The 15,629-nt window shown below is 54.2% G+C and overlaps 6 protein-coding genes across 6 annotated transcripts; 2 read left to right on the top strand and 4 right to left on the bottom strand.

The window, feature by feature from the left end:
- Window positions 1-551: 551 nt before the first annotated feature.
- DACRYDRAFT_19857 (alpha-ketoacid dehydrogenase kinase N-terminal domain-containing protein) lies at window positions 552-2,649 on the bottom strand (the record flags this gene model as incomplete). The annotated part of the gene is made up of 4 exons (XM_040771689.1): window positions 552-1,205; window positions 2,036-2,181; window positions 2,248-2,390; window positions 2,442-2,649. 4 exons carry the CDS (start codon window positions 2,644-2,646, stop codon window positions 653-655), a joined length of 1,047 nt encoding a protein of 348 aa, XP_040632204.1. The 3' UTR covers window positions 552-652.
- Window positions 2,650-3,207: 558 nt separating this feature from the next.
- DACRYDRAFT_61762 (DUF423-domain-containing protein) lies at window positions 3,208-3,751 on the top strand. The gene is made up of 2 exons (XM_040775680.1): window positions 3,208-3,309; window positions 3,357-3,751. Exons 1-2 carry the CDS (start codon window positions 3,239-3,241, stop codon window positions 3,679-3,681), a joined length of 396 nt encoding a protein of 131 aa, XP_040632203.1. The 5' UTR covers window positions 3,208-3,238; the 3' UTR covers window positions 3,682-3,751.
- A 78-nt stretch (window positions 3,752-3,829) lies between these two features.
- DACRYDRAFT_103801 (thiolase) lies at window positions 3,830-5,413 on the bottom strand (the record flags this gene model as incomplete). The annotated part of the gene is made up of 7 exons (XM_040767820.1): window positions 3,830-3,960; window positions 4,009-4,221; window positions 4,272-4,644; window positions 4,709-4,775; window positions 4,829-5,082; window positions 5,128-5,187; window positions 5,258-5,413. 7 exons carry the CDS (start codon window positions 5,411-5,413, stop codon window positions 3,830-3,832), a joined length of 1,254 nt encoding a protein of 417 aa, XP_040632202.1.
- A 306-nt stretch (window positions 5,414-5,719) lies between these two features.
- On the top strand, window positions 5,720-6,870 carry DACRYDRAFT_92681 (uncharacterized protein). Its single transcript, XM_040777099.1, has 4 exons — window positions 5,720-5,792; window positions 5,840-6,132; window positions 6,178-6,344; window positions 6,397-6,870. The coding sequence occupies exons 1-4, from the start codon at window positions 5,726-5,728 to the stop codon at window positions 6,839-6,841; spliced, it is 972 nt and encodes a 323-aa protein (XP_040632201.1). The 5' UTR covers window positions 5,720-5,725; the 3' UTR covers window positions 6,842-6,870.
- Window positions 6,871-7,079: 209 nt separating this feature from the next.
- On the bottom strand, window positions 7,080-9,342 carry DACRYDRAFT_13374 (uncharacterized protein; the record flags this gene model as incomplete). Its single annotated transcript, XM_040770974.1, has 4 exons — window positions 7,080-7,513; window positions 7,563-7,757; window positions 7,802-8,515; window positions 8,718-9,342. The coding sequence occupies 4 exons, from the start codon at window positions 9,340-9,342 to the stop codon at window positions 7,080-7,082; spliced, it is 1,968 nt and encodes a 655-aa protein (XP_040632200.1).
- Window positions 9,343-11,110: 1,768 nt separating this feature from the next.
- On the bottom strand, window positions 11,111-13,009 carry DACRYDRAFT_19854 (uncharacterized protein). Its single transcript, XM_040771688.1, has 4 exons — window positions 12,108-13,009; window positions 11,730-12,057; window positions 11,343-11,646; window positions 11,111-11,292 (listed from the first exon to the last, which is right to left on the bottom strand). The coding sequence occupies exons 1-4, from the start codon at window positions 12,882-12,884 to the stop codon at window positions 11,229-11,231; spliced, it is 1,473 nt and encodes a 490-aa protein (XP_040632199.1). The 5' UTR covers window positions 12,885-13,009; the 3' UTR covers window positions 11,111-11,228.
- Window positions 13,010-15,629: the final 2,620 nt, after the last annotated feature.

Raw genomic sequence — 15,629 nt, 5'->3', positions numbered from 1 at the left:
AGGGAGGAGAGCGGTCTACGCTTGCCCTCTAACAACCCTCGTTCAAATCAGTTTATATACGCCGCAGACCAGCCTGCACAGCAGAGAATCTCATAGAGCGCATACACGGCATCCGAAATTTGGCATCTGTATGCGGATAAATGAGAGACGTGTCCCGGGTGTCGGAGTAGCGACTTCGACAAGACAGAGACAGGCGGCGACACGAGACACGAAGCAGCAGCATGCAGGACATGTCCGAGACATCTCCGCCGGGGATAATAACCCAAGACAATACGTCGTCCACATCATCGTATCATCCGTAAGAGCAAGAGCGAGGAAAGCGACAACCAGGTGAGGTACTGTAGTTTTGCTCGTGGTGGGAGGGAAGACAGAACGCGTTCACCTGATTGGCTTGACTGCCTCATCACCACCACCTCCGTATCTCCGTACAGCAATATGAGGCATAGAACTTGGAGGAAGTCCGAGTTCTGCTCCGGTTCCTTTTGCCACCCGGGTACTAGCCCGGAGCGCTCGCAACACAGAACACCTGATACTTGGGCCGGGCCTGAAACGGCAAAGCGAAATGTATAATACAATCTACTACATACAGATGTCCAACTCCATCAGTTACTGTCTCCCCCCTCCTCCCCACCGGCCGTGGACGAGCGTTACGCTAAAGCAACACATCCGCCCCTCCTTCCAAACTCCTCAATTTCACAAACACGTCCGTTCCATGCCCGTACAAACTAACAAGCTCAAGCCCTCCGCCAAAATAAGACGCGTAGAGGCGTGCGAGGGGCAGGCCATACCCTAAGCCGGCGATCGTGCCCATGGAAGACCGGAGTGAAGTTGCTGATATTTCTGTGAATACCGATTCTGCTAGCGCGGGGGCTGGGGAGAGGGAGGGAGACGTAGAGGGAGAGGGAGGAGGAGGAGCACCGGCATCCAGCGCTGCTTGGCCTCCAACGTGCTGCATCGCATACGGCCCTCCGTCCTCCACTCCTGCAGTAGTGAACGCATACGAGAACACGTGGGCTAAATGGGCGGGGGCGATCCCACCGCCTCCGTCCCGGATACGGAAAGAGAGGAAAGAAGGTGTGCGGGAGAGGGTAAGCGTGATCGATGGAGGGGTGGGGGTGGGTAGACGCAGGTGGTGTTCTGCTGTGGCGCGGTAGGCGTTTTTGAGCAGCTCGGTGAGGATGTATTCGAGGTGCACGGGAATGTACCTGCGGGAAGGTGAGCGTGAGGTGAGCTTCAGGGCGAAGGGAGTGGGAAGCAAGTGAGAAGAGAGTGATTACGGAGGAAAAAAGGACTGAAAGAGGAGTGATTAGGGAGTGATTAGGGAAGGAGTAAAGAGTGATTAGGGAGGTAGGGAGTGAATAGGGAGTGGGCAGAGAGTGAAATGGGAGCGAAAAGAGCGAAAGAAGAGCGGAAAGCGGCGGACAGTGAAAAGGGAGTGAGAACAGAGTGAGCAGGAAGTGATTAGGGAGTGAAAGGAGAATGAAAGGGGAGTGAGAAGAGAGTGAAAGGGGAGTGAGTAGGGAGTGAAATGGGAGTAAGCATGGAGTGAAAAGGGAGCGAGTACGGAGTGAAAGGAGAGTGAAATGATAATGAAATGGGAGCGAGTACGGAGTGAGAGGAGAGTGAGTGGGGAGTGAACTAGGAGTGAAAGGAGCGAAAGGACAGTGAGAAGGGAGTGCCAAGGGAGTGAGTAGGGAGTGAGAAGAGAGTGAGCAGGGAATGGGAGTGAAAAGGGAGTGAAAGGAGAGCGGAAAGCGATGGACAGTGAAAAGGGAGTGAGAAGGGGTAATAAGAGAGTGAGCAGGAAGCGATTAGGGAGCGAAAGGAGAGTGCGTAGGGAGTGAAAGGGGAGTGAACGGGGAACGAAATGAGAATGACATGGGAGTGAGCAGGAGTGAGCAGGGAGCGAGTAGGGAGTGGAATGGGAGTGAGTAGGGAGTGGAATGGGAGTGAGCAGGGGATGAAATGGGAACGAAATGAGAATGAGATGGGAGTGTAAAGAGATCCAGATGAGATATTGCCCAGAAACACTCACGAAAACGTCGCATCAACCATACCATCCACGACCAACTGTGGCACGACTCCCAGCGTGCTCTCACACAGTTCGGCCACAAACGCCGCACAATGCTGTATCATCTCCCTTGGCTTCAGGTCTGTCTGCACGACTCCGACTTGTCCGGGCTAGAACGCAGGCGTCAGGGATGACCGGACCTGAGTGGATGGGATGGAGGCATGGGGAGGACGCACAGTTGGGTGGGAAAGAGATCGTGAGATGGCAACATGTTGCTCTCCTATGAGTCGTGTGCCGATCCGAGAGCGGATGGCGCCGTCCAGGAAGGCACTGACAGCGCTGGGGGTCATGTACCTCTTACACTCTTGGAAGCCCTTTGCTGATGCGTGTCAGCGCTTTACGAGGTAGAGGAAGAGGGAGGGAGACGCACCCATGATCGGGATATCGTTTGCGTGACTCTCGACCAACCCCTGAAGTCGTCTTACGAACTCGTCGTTCTCCTCGAGCGTCGTCACCTCTTTTTCCCGGAGGAGCGCGTCCAGGCTCTCCCTATAGATCGTGTATAAGCGTGAGATGAAGGGGTTGACACCGACGATATAGGGCAGAGACTCGAGGGCACGGATACGGGCTGCCATGCGTGGTGGGAGGGCGGAGAGGGTGAGCTGGGCGGAATGAAGGATGTGGGAGGGGGTGAGGGGGGAGGGGAGGGAGAGCAGGGTGGGGAGACGGAGTGGTTCGGGGGAGGAGGGGAGGGTGGTGGTGGTGGTGGTGGTGGTGGTGAATGTACGGTGGATGTTGCGGGTGAGGAGAGGACGGCGAGGATGAGGACATGGGAATGGGCGCTTCATTGCAGAGTATCGACGATGAGAAGAGTATAATCAGGTGTTCAGTCCAGTCTGTGCCTAGTAATTCTAGTAGGAGACAACAACAGAGGAGATGACGACCAGCAGCGACGACGATGAGGTCGACGATGAGGACGACGACACCAACAGCAGGAGCAACGACGACGATAGAGTTCAAGAGCGGCAAGGAATGCCAAGTCAGGGAGTCCATCCATTTCATAACAATACAATATGGTCATCACTCTTCTTTTCTCATAAGTATATAATACAAAGCAATAACGGATATCCTTCTTGCTCATCGACCACCACCTCGACGACCACAACAACGACCACAACGACCTGAACCACTCACCTGCACTCACACAACTAACCACTGCAGAGGACGATGCCCTTCCTCCCTCCCCTACCTCTGCAAGCCATCGCCGGTCTCTCAGGCGCAGCAGCCTGTATAGCAGGGTACGTCCCCCCCTCCTCTCCCTCCCCACCCATCTCACGCACACCAGCGCATTCGGCACTCACACACTCCGCGCCCACCTCCCCCCCGCCTCCCTCGAAGCATGGCAAACCGCAGCCCACTACCAGCTCATCCACTCCCTCGCTCTCCTATACGTCAGCACCCTCCCCCCCGCAGCTGCCCTCGTCCCTGGGTATCTGTTCACTGCTGGGATCGGACTGTTCTCGGGGACGATTTATGGGCTTACGGGGCTGCCGAAGGGGCATACGGGGAGGAAGGTGCTTGGCCCGCTTACTCCCCTCGGGGGGAGCTTCTTGATTGCTGGATGGGTTGTCTTGGCTTTCACCAAAGGGAAGGTTAGGTTGGGTCGGTAGTTGCCGAAGCGGACGGGCGGGCAAGGGCGGGGTATGTAGAGGAACAGGATTTTAAGACTAATGTACCGTACTGTGCACCACTCCTTCCATCCCAGTTCACACCTGTGCACGACCAAGGACCCAAGAGCAACACCCCCGACAGCAACGGCTAATGTTTGGCCTCGTTAACGAACAACGCCGCTGCGCCCATCCCGCTCCCCACACACATACTCGTGCACAACAAGTCCCCGTTCCTCCTCTGCAGTTCATGCAGTCCCGTCACCGCCAGTCTGACCCCGGCTACGCATCCCATCAGTCCGGTTCACACCCAAAGAGTAGAGCACCCACTCATGCCTAACGGGTGCGTAAGCGCGATCGCTCCCCCGTGGACGTTCACCCTATCCCCGTCCAACCCAAGCGTGTCCATACAATACGCGAACTGGCTCGCGAACGCCTCGTTTATCTCCCATATGTCGATGTCCTCTTTCTCCAGGCCGTGCAGAGCTAGCACCTTGGGGATAGCAGCTATGGGCCCGACGCCCATGTACCGGGGCTCGACGCCTGCTTGTGCGTCAGCGCAAGCAGGTGTACGGGGGGGAAGGGGGGCGTACCAGCCACGGAGCAACCAACCCATTTCCCGATAATCCGCGCTCCCGTCTTGACCGCTTTTTCCCTCTTCATCAGTACGCAAACGGCGACTCCGTCCCCGATCCCACTCGAGTTCCCGGCCGTACTATGTTCGCCCCCCCAGCCAGGGAACGCCGGTCTGAGCTTGGCGAGCGACTCTGCCGTGACGCCAAGGCGGATCATATCGTCCTCACGAGCAAAATGGTCCCCGACGAGGATGGGCATTATCTCCTCTGCGAAGATGCCTGCTTGGAGTGCCTTTTCTGCGCGCTGGTGTGAGCGGAGCGCGTACGTATCCTGGGTTGCGCGCGAGATGTGGTAGTGCTGCGCTACCATCTCGCTCGTCCATCCCATTGGCTGTGTTGGGAATCACCGATTGCACTAGACGTTGGACGCTGGACTTGGAGTGAAGAGCGCGCACCTCGATACAGTCATGCGCCTGGGCGTTCCTTCCCACCGTCTCAGAGATCTCGGGGGTCGGTCTCGGACTAGCAACCCAAATCAGCATCAGCACGCATCCCCCCTTCCCTCACGCACTCACTTCTGCGACATGCTCTCCGCCCCCAGGGCCAGCCCCACCTCCGCCTCCCCAGCCTTGATGCTATTCGCCACTGTCCGGATCGCCATCAGCCCGCTCGAGCAGAGCCGGTTCACCGTCTGGATCGGCACTGTCTCCGGGATGCCGGCTGCGAGGGCAGCGGCGCGCGAGACGTACAGCGGCGAAGGAGGGTGACAGGTGCCGACGACGATGTCGTCTATTGAAGAAGGGGGAAGGCCGGTGGCTTCGAGTGTTGCCTGAGGGGGTCAGTGGAGCGGAGGGGGGATGGGGATGGGATGTACCTTGAAAGTGGCGTAGAGGAGTTCGTCGATCGTCACGTTTGCGTATTGGCCTTTCTTGTACTACGCGCATGTGAGCACTAGGGTAGGAGAAGTGCAAGTAGAAGTGCAAGTGGAAGTCAGGTAGACACACCCTGCCCATCGCAGTCCTCTTAGCGAAGGTGATGACCACATCGTCGTCTTTCTTCTCCAAAAGCCTTTCGACAGCCGCGGAATGCGCATGTCGTCGTACAGGGCTGGAGAGGGCGCGCGCGAGTGTGGGCACTCGACGGAGCGTGAGGGGTAGCATCTGGATGAATCCGTGGGAGTTCTTTCGGATTGAGGGGGGGGACTTACTGTTGATAGGAGGGGGGAGTGGGAATGCCCAAGAGAAAGAGGGAGAGGGAGGAGGAGAAGGAGGAGGAGGAGGAGGGGATGTAAGGGAATATCATTTACTCCGATAATGGTATACACGGCATAACGTTCATCCGAAGCACCGGAGCCGATCGGACTTGAATTCAACGCTCAGCACAGCCACGTCCGTTCAAGTCACGTCACGGTCAAGGGTCTGCAGTTTACCTCTCTTTGTGTTGTACCACCACCATCCTCGAGGACTGTTAGGATGCCTAAAGCAGATATAAACAAAGCTGGATGGGAGACGAGTGATTTCCCAATCCTATGTGAAACATGTATGTCCTCTTCCTATCCCTGTCCATGCTGCTGACTAACTTTCCAGGCCTGGGTGAGAACGCCTACATCCGGATGTCCAAGCAAGAGTTCGGGAAAGAATGCGGTTCTTGCGCCAGACCGTTCACCGTCTTCCGCTGGAACCCTGGTCAGGGAGCGAGGTTCAAGAGCACAGTCGTGTGCCAGACATGTGCGAAGGTGAAGAACGTCTGCCAGTGCTGTTTGCTCGACTTGGAGTATGGCCTCCCTGCCCAGGTTAGGGACACTGCTCTTGGGGTCAGGGCGGACGCGCCCCAGAGCGAGATAAACCGGGAGTATTATGCGCAGAATATGGAGGCTAAGGTGCGTTTCTTTCGGGGTGAGTGGGAGCGTGCTCACAGGATGCAGATGGACAGCAACGGCATGCTTAGCGGGACGGGAAGCGCTTCCACTGCAGGGAAGGAGATGCTCAAGAAGCTCGCAAGACAGACACCGTACTACAAGCGAAACGCACCGAACATCTGCTCCTTCTTCGTGAAAGGCCAGTGTAACCGCGGTGCGGACTGTCCATATCGGTGCGTCCCCCATGTCTGTCATCGACGAGCGGCTGACTAATACATTTCATAGGCACGAGATACCCCAGAAAACAGAACTCTCGAACCAAAAGCTCCAGGATAGGTACCACGGGACAAACGACCCCGTAGCACACAAGATCCTCATCCAGCACGCTGCCGACGCCGGGCTCGCACCGCCCGAAGACCAGTCCATAACCGCGTTCATGCTCGCCGCCCTCCCCCAAACTTCGCAGGAAGCGATCACCTTTGCTCTTCGGCAGGCCGTCCCGAAACTGAAAGAAGAAGACCTGAGAGGGGTCGTCTATGTGGAGAAGTCAAACTGCGCGTTTATCAATTTCCGCACCCGGGCAGCGGCGGAGGAGAACGCGAAGGCACTGGCGAAGGGGCTGGAGATTGGGGGAAGGACAATCGGGCTTCGGTGGGCGAGACCGCGCCAGAAAAAGCCGGCAGCGGGGACTGCGACCGCAACACCGGCACTGGAGGCGGCTGAGGCATAGACGTGTATTGTATCATTAGTCGGACATCTTGTAATCCAGCTCATATTCTGCATGCCTTGGCCCAGACGTGTGGCAGAACGCCTCCCTGGCGCAGGCTGCGAAGGGTATAAAGTGGATAAAGGATGGACAAAGACCCCTTTTGTTTCAGCTGCTTACGCACGAACTTCCTTGTCGAGCATTGTTTCTTTGATTCATCAATAACTTAAACAGCGCATGGATCGCATCTCCACCCAACTTTCTAGTCTTCTCGTTCCACTCTAGCCAAATACGGAGCCATCCAGTCCGCCAGCTTAGCGCGCTTGCTCTCCGGACTCTCCCTCTCCTCAAGCTGCCTCTTCCTCCGCCTCTCCTCGCCATGAGTAGCCGACTCCCTCCTCTTCCTCAGCCCATACCTCCTCCCTTCGCTAGAAGGCGTTTCCTCTCTCTCCCTCTCCCCCTCCTCCTCCCCCTCAAGCTCCCCCAACCCAAACCCATCCGCACGCTCCTTCCCCTTCCCCCGCGCCTGGTCCCGGGCCAAATGCGCCAAATACAGCTTGCGCAAGTCCATAGGCAGCCCGTATGTCAGGCTCAGAGGATCATGATCCCTCTCAATGTCGACTTGTTCTGGTTTGGGACTGTGTTTTCCCCCGAGGGTGTCTTCGATCAAGTAGGGATAGTCTTTCGCTTGCTCGACTGGCTCAAGTCAGCTACATGATGATGCAAGATGTGGAAAGCGACTCACGGGGATCCCATTTGGCGAAACGGAGCGTCTCGCTCCAGATCGCCGTGAAGAGAGCTTCTATTTGCAGCTTGTTCCAGTTCCCGACATGTTGGCCTCCCGGGAGCTCGCAGATATGTGGCCAGCCGACAAGCCGCAACCTTTTCCTGTGCAGCCGTTCGAGGATCTCGTGAAACTCTGTGTTCCCAAGTTGTTCAACTAGCAAGTTATGAGTATGGTTTCAGAGAGAAGGGACAGCTTACAGAGGAAGGCATTCAGGTGTAATCGGCATAGCTTGCGTCTCGTGTTCCAGTCAAATTGCTCAATCCAGTCTCTCGCATGCTCCAGGTCTTTCCCACGATCGAGGATAACTTGCTGGGTCTCGATAACCTGCGCGTCCGTGAAGAACCGTTTGTTGTCCCGTCGTGGGTCTTCGACATAACGGTGGAAATCGACGTCTTCTGCGAGCTGGATAGGCTGAGGAGAGGGCGGAGTCGCGGGCTTCGAGACTACAGGCGTGGGGTTTTTCGGCGAGAGAGGTGTAGGTGCTGCGGGCGGTGTTTGTGGCACCGGGATGACCTCGGGTAGTTTAGGCTTGGGATTCTTTGGTGGCCGACCACGACGTTTGGGCTGTGGAGTTTCGGCGGAGACTGAGGTAGAGGCATGGCTCGTCTCAGGGCCGAGGGAAGGGGTTGGGGTAGGCGTGATCTTGACAACTAGTTTTGGCGGTCGGCCCAACTTTTTTTTTCCGAGGGTGCGGCGAATCGAGACTGATCCTTCTCTGGAGGGACTAGGAGTGTCTATCGCGTCCGATGCATCGATGATCTGATCTGGCTCCAGATTTCTTCCAAAGCGGATTTCATTGTCCAGAGAATCGACAACAAGGGGAACATCATATACCGCAGTTGGATCTTGTATCACCCGCTTCTTTTCTCCATGGGTCCACGATCCGACCTCCAATTTGCCACGCCAAATCACTGCAAGCATGTCACGAATGTGATCAGCGGTGTATTTTGCAATATTGGCATGTGGTCCAATCGCGCAGGTGGAAGGCCAGTTATAAATCCGAAGTCGCTTTTCCCGAAGACCTGCAGGTATTTCGCGGAAATTGGCATTTCCTAAATAAGGATCTGATGCGAAAGTCATTTTTTTGCTCCAGGGGAAAAACCCCTTGCTTACACATGAAAGCGATGATGTGAAGATGGCAAGTGCGTTTACGTGCATGCCAGTCCAGCTTAACAAGCTCGCGAGCGATGCTGTCCGGATGCGCTTGGATTCGGCGGATGTCTTCCCTGGCTTGAACTACTTCACTGTCTTTGAAGGCACGGCCCAGTGCCCTTGTGACAGGTGCGTCATCGTAATGAATGACGAGATCTTCATCCTCTTCCTCAATGAGCGGCGTGGCACTGGCTGACGTCTTGGTCTTCCCATCCGCCTCGTTCCCTCCGACTGTTTGAGGAAGGCCATCTGGTGTGTATGCCTCGAAACAGTCCTCATCGTCGACATCCATAGGAGCTGCGGCAATGACTGGAGGGTCCGGGATCTGCCATGAACCCCCGACGGGATGGTCGAAACCGGGACGAGCTTTGAGTGGGGCACCCAAAAACCAGTGATCGTTGCAATTGACAGCCTGGCCAATGTTTCCTGGGACAGGTGCAACGAAGAATCCGGATATTTCCATATCTAATCGCAGGAGAGCCATGAACTCCCCCACATACTTGGCAACGTTTGCAAGGCCTTCCTGAGGCGATCTGGCTTGTCGATAGAGATTAAGAAGTTCGTTGTTCGGTGGGGGGCCAACCATTTCGTCAGCCTCCAAATCATGATCGTTGACACCAGCCGATCCATCTGGTATCAGACGGAAGGGGAGAGGGGGAAGGGGGAGCACTGGGACTGGCTTCGGAAGACGTGATGTTTCAAGTTTGGCCGCATCTTCGGAAGTACTGTTGGGCCGACCAGATATCATTTTGGAGGTCTTTATATGCGCCGCACTGACGAGATCCTTAGTAAGTATTTCTTCTGTGAGTCCTTCTGGTATCTGGTGGACAACCACGCGCGGTGCGGTTGACGGAGCTGACCTGTCCATCAGATTGGGATCACTTGTCGGTGACGGGATGGAAAACTTGAAAATGGCCTAGATGAGTCGTGACGCCTATTTCAAACCTTCGGTATGCCGGATGAGACTTTCTCCCCAAATAAAATAGGCCCGGGGTGCTGGAAGGCTTATAGAAGGCACAGGAGAGTGTTTGGAAGAAAAAAGGGACGGAAAGAGGGGAAGTCAATTGCAATGCTGTTCGGTTGACGGACGCGTCAAGGGCTTCCCGCACACTCCCGGATCCCGGATGTTACATACATTCTTAGTTAAATATGACCGGACTTTCTGTGCGTTATTCTCCCTTCTAAGTATTTTTTCTTTCTCACACTCTGCAGGCTCTAGATTGATACGACAAACCGCAATCAGTATATTGCCTGGGCCTCTCCGCAGATTACCTGGTTAAAGCATGATCGTCTCACAGCGAGTCATGGCAGAGGATTAATCTTTTTTTTTTTTCTAAGATCCACTCCCCCCTACTGTTGGGAGCTCCAACGACGGTACAAAAAACCTGCTTACTCCATGGAAGGGGGTTGATACTGCCGGCATCATGCTCTCTTTGTGGTCAACAGCATATATTTGCATTACAAGAGGTACGAGCGAGGATAGCCTACCAACCATGTTTTGAAGGATGTACACTGGACAGACGCTGGCCGCCTGCATCGCCTAATCCTTTAAATCGGCGTGGCGGCTGAGAGGGGCTGACCTGACGCATGCATGAGTTGGTACATATGTAGTCTAATTTTATTTGCTATCCCTTCTCGAAGGCATCACATCAATCTCCCTTCAAGTTTGTGCATATTTCGTTTTTGAACTTACAAGTGTGGTCATGGTTTCATGAAAATCCACCTTACACTTGTCGTAGCTCTATCTCCGTGATACTTTTTTTTGGTTCGCACATTCGGTCGGATATTGGGTGCTTACATAAAACGTGCCCGATGCCTTTCATCCATACCCCACGCCGAACCAAGAGCGTCAAAAACGTCTGCTTGTTATACTACTGGTTTTGTGACCGGCAAGAATTCGAAAAGATGAGAGGTGCAGCACTGTGTCCATTCACTCGCGGAATCCTCGCTGTATTCATCCGCTAGCTGCTTCTTTAGTTACACTGGATCAGTGTCCACCCTTGAGTGTGCCTACCGACACTTGGCTCTTGCAACCCCGTATAGTTCCTTGTGATTGAGGTCTGATCCGACACAGGTGGATGCTTAGGAAAGTATCGCGAGTCTTCCCAATCAGAGGGGATGTCCAAGGGTCAGCTTTGTTGAAACAGCCATTGAGTGAGCACGAAGGAAAATTTAAGGATGGACTTGCCTCGGGCGGGAGAAAACTTTATCACGGGAACTTTGGAAGCACCATCAGTTTTGGGATGCACGGAGACAAGGGAAATGAGTATGATACTTCACATGATAGTACATTCTTTATTTAGGTGTATTGCCAAGACGATCGCGTAAAGTGCTTAGGTAAGTACAACAACCGGAAGAGACAAAGAGAAGATCAAGGAGAAACATGAGAACGCCGAAACGAGCTGGGCGGGAAAGGTGAAGGTTCCTGGCAACAAAAATACCGATTATGTAAGTTACGTTGGTGATGCATCGCTAGCGGAACTCGAAAGTCGCGCTCGTACGTTCCGGCATGTGCCGCAGGGAGAGATGTTGGTAACTAGACAAAATTGTTAGCATGTGAACTGTTTACGAAGATGAGAAACTCACGGTTCGGAGTTCTGATGGTAGTACAGCCCTTCCATCATGGCCGTGCCGTACCCTTTTCCTCTTGCTCGTTCCATCGCTTCCACCTTCTCCCTCTCGTGTGTGGTCCAATCGAACGACTTGATATCCCCCATCAAGGTTGCGGCCCGAGACCGACCACCGGAAGGCGTGACGCTTGCGTTTGCTCGTGTAGCAGAGGGAAGGTGAGACTGGGTTAGCGGATGCTGGGAGGCCGACGCAAAGGTGAGGCCGCTGCCATTGTCGGCGGAACATGCGGGGTCAAGATCGACACAGACATAGTAGAAACCTAGACTCGGCAGTCCAATCAGATACCAATCAAACAAATGACGTGTGCGGCCCATTATGGCCGAACACCGAGGATCAACTCACCGGCGAAGCTTGCACCATTAATGTCCCTCACGCGATGATCGGGCACCAAGAAGCGCTCTTTCCAGCGCATGTAGACACAGTTCCTCTCTCTGCTATCAATTGTCCCTTTCGGACCTTGCATCTCCTTTTTCAATCCGGAGAAACTGCGGAATCTGCTCCAGTGCGTAAAGTCGTCTTCCTCAGTCGCGCCCCACTCTCCCGTGTGGAAACCATGATAGGGGCCACCGATGATGTCAGCGGTGAAAAGTGTGGTCAATTCGGGATGTGATGGAGTAAGATTATGGATAAGGAGATATCCAGTGAGTGTTGCCTCCGCGAAGGAAACGTCCTAAACGCGGTTTTAGCTATCCGAGAGTGTACGACCACATATGCACGCACCACAATAGTAACCTTCACATCATAGCTATTCCTCCCGCTCCTTTGTGTACCACTGAACACGCTTCCGGGGTACAGACATCCTCGTCCGTCTGTTCGGCGCTTGAGGTGCGTGATATCACAATACAGGTCGGGCAATGTCACATGCCGCTGCTGCGCCACTTCGGAACTCGGGCCTTGCTCCTCCATTATCGTCTGAACGACATGTGGCCCAAACAGAATACTGCTCGCATCCGCAGGGGATGGGGTGCGGGGCGGAGTGTGCCTTGCAAAGCTCGGAGCCGCCTGAAAGACGGCGAGGTTGGAAGGCGGGCTTGTTGATGGCCGCGCTGGCTGGAATCCGTTTTTATCGACGGGGCTGCTGGGTCCAGAAGTTTGCGTGAAGGACTCCTGCAGCCCACGATTGAAGAGTAGTCGATACCGCTCATCGGGATTAATATTGTCGTCGTCGGGGTGCGGTGAATGCGGAGGTGTGAAAAGCGGCTGCTCCTGATGAATAGGTCGATCATCCATATGAACATTCGAGTCTTCATCGGTACTTGCAACCACGGCAGCTTGCTCTACGTCCTCTGGTCGGACCGTACACCGCACCCTTTCCTCTGCCTCGACCGGCATCTGGCCATCGGTGGCCTCATCAAACTCGTGCACCGCCTCGTCTGCATCCTCGCCAAAGGAGCCCAGAATTCCGCCTCTTATCACGCAACGGGCGCAGATCTGTTCCTGCCGCGCGATACCACCACCGATACCATCTCCCTCGAAGATTTCAACGTGGAAAGTCATATTGTTGTCAGAAGAGAGGGGCGAACGACAGTAATAGCATCGCTTTACTTGGGACGTGCCATGGAGGCTGGCTGTGTCCGCGTGCGGCGGTACTCCTGAGGGTTCTGAGAAGTAGTCGGTGGAAGGTTCAGGTATGGGCGTCGGTGTTGGCGGTGGTAGTGTTGCCGGCATCGTCCTCCTCGTTGAGCTGGTTGTCTGTAGACCGTTGATGACGAGCGCCGTACTGGATTGGAGTCGTTGTCGTGCGTGATAGGTGTGGGGCACTTGCCCCCTCGGGATTAGGGCCGACCCTCCGATTTGATCCCGCCGTCTTCCATTTTCGTCACTGGGTCGCACCATTATGTGAGCGGGACGTCTTCGAGTTATCTGACCTTGACGTCCAAGTGATGTCTGTGTACAAGCAACTCCGGGGATATTGCACGGACTTACCATCTCCGTTCTTCAATGTGGCCCGTGCTCTTATAATTCAACTTTGGGCGCCCAATAAACGCGCCCAATCCTTCGCCGCTTCTCTGTCCTTTTGGGCGCTTGAACTAGACGCGGGCGCATCAAGAACCCGGCGCTTACCAACCCTGTTTCAACACGCTCCGTTTAGCGCTCTGAGAGGCGGTCCTTATGGAACTCGATATTCTCCCTGGCGCTACTCTTTCCCGTTCGGCCTCTTCATTTCTACTTGCTGTGGTTTGGATCGCTGGACGATCACCAATGCTCTGTGTCAACTATGCCTGCGACTCAGCAGTGATGCGCTGCGGATCACCTCTATGCCTGACTGGGCATCCCTTGCGGCCGTCTCGAAAAGCTTCCAGACGCAATCTTGCCGTTTCGATCCGCTGGATTAGTGACTTCGGCAGCTCGGGTCCGTTTGCGACTCTTTCGCGTGTCAGGGCGATTGAGTCAGATGCGTCTGTTCTCGGCGAAGATCTTGAGTGCTTTCATATTTCATTCAGAAAAAAAAAGGATAGATTCTCCTTTACTACCAAGAGAAAGATCACTGGCACTCTGCTTTCCCCTGTTCGACTTTTCCTTCACCGGCAGGCTTGTTGATTGACGATCATCGATACACTCGGAACAGCTCTTGTTGCTCGGCTCGGAACCCCCATAACGGCGATTTTTCGCTATGATGTATTGAAACCCCGTTCAAATCCCGGAAAGATGATGTAAAAGTTCAGTATTCGCACTGATGCATCCTATCAACTCGGGGACTCAAGTGCATCTCATTTTGGTGGAACCTAGTCATGCACCCTCCTCCAGGGGTTCAACCGTCCCCGAAGTACTCCCTCAAAGCCAATTCTGCGAACACTAATTTGGACGCCCAACAAAACCGCCACTAAGACTGTGCCTTGATCTCAACGGGAACCCGCGTCATGGCATTCACGGGCGTAGGGATATCCAGTCGACTGTTCTGCGGCTCCTAACCGAGGATCTTGGATTTACAGGATGTATCTGTGCACATGTGAGTGCCTTGAAGACTCGTCAGTTCGTTTGAGAGATTCCTCCGCCTATTTTGGCCGGGGCAACCTGAAACGGAATTGGCATCCGGCACAGGTCGCAGTTCAGGAGAGGCTCGGTATTGAACATGGCATATCTAATGAAGACGTAGTATACCTGCGGAAACCGGGACAAGGAATTTGAAAGTAGTCCATGGTATTGATCTCGGTCAGTGCAGTTGACTTGGTAAATGTCTTGGTCGCTGAACTTTATGTGCTCTGTTTGCTTTGTAAGATGATTTGTCAGCGGAACCTCTTCGAGGTCTTATGTAACTTTTCGCGCGTGGAGAATTACCTCCGCAATCGGGGTTGCCACGTGTCCGCGTTGTTTTTCTCCTGCTCAGCACTGCTGAAATGTCGATAACTAAGCAATCTCGTGCCTTTCTTTCCCCATAAGGCACGGTCGGACTCTCAATCTTGGATATGACTGAAGTACTCAATGCCGACGTCGCTTAAAGCGATCGAGTAAGATATCACCAACTCTGCCTTTTTGGACCACGTTATCGGTTCTTTAACACCGCGAGTGTTAGCAATCGCCTTATTCTTTGCTCATGCTGATTCTAGAGGGATTCAGGTATCATTAACTCCGTGGCGAAGGTGACATCCGATTCTTTGGAATTCAGTAGGTCATTTGACAATACAAGCGTCCTGATACATGCTCATCCTATAGATTCAGCACGAGGTTAATTTAAGCGCCTGCCGAGAGAAGTGTTCGCTCTCAACGAAGGGGAGGCTGAAATCGTACGTTCTTTCGTTGGGATCGATGCTACTTGTCTGGCTTGAGGCCGTCTCTTTCCAGACCGTATGTGAAATGCTGATTTCTGGTCCAGGCCACAATCTGTCCCCTAGTTCGGCTGCGATCTTCTCTGATGCCGTGCACTTTATCATGCATGTTATATCTGCCGCAGTGAAATAGCCTGTACTTCCCACAACAGAAATATCTCTCCAGCCAGCAGGCATAGGTAGAACTTTTTTAAGAGCAGGATCTACCCCGGTTGTTTTCCGCTCCACTCGAAGGCAAACTGCGCCTCGCATTGTGCTTTTTAGTCAATGTGTCCCCCTGCCGGGGGTTCCGGGAAATCTCCGCTCCTGCTTCAAAGCCGTTCCGCCCTACTAGCAAGTTCACATGCATCTCCACGTCTTATCTCGAAAATCGGTCCCTCTCCCTGAAGGCGGGAGAACTCGTCCAGCCTTTCGAACCGCTCGGTCATGTGTTACCTGGCCTTTCTTGGTTTCATGCTGCCACGTAACGGTGGTC

Source organism: Dacryopinax primogenitus (assembly GCF_000292625.1).
Source record: "Dacryopinax primogenitus strain DJM-731 SS1 chromosome Unknown DACRYscaffold_2, whole genome shotgun sequence".
NCBI classification, from domain to species: Eukaryota; Fungi; Basidiomycota; class Dacrymycetes; order Dacrymycetales; family Dacrymycetaceae; genus Dacryopinax; species Dacryopinax primogenitus.
This window is presented reverse-complemented; position numbering and strand designations above follow the sequence as displayed.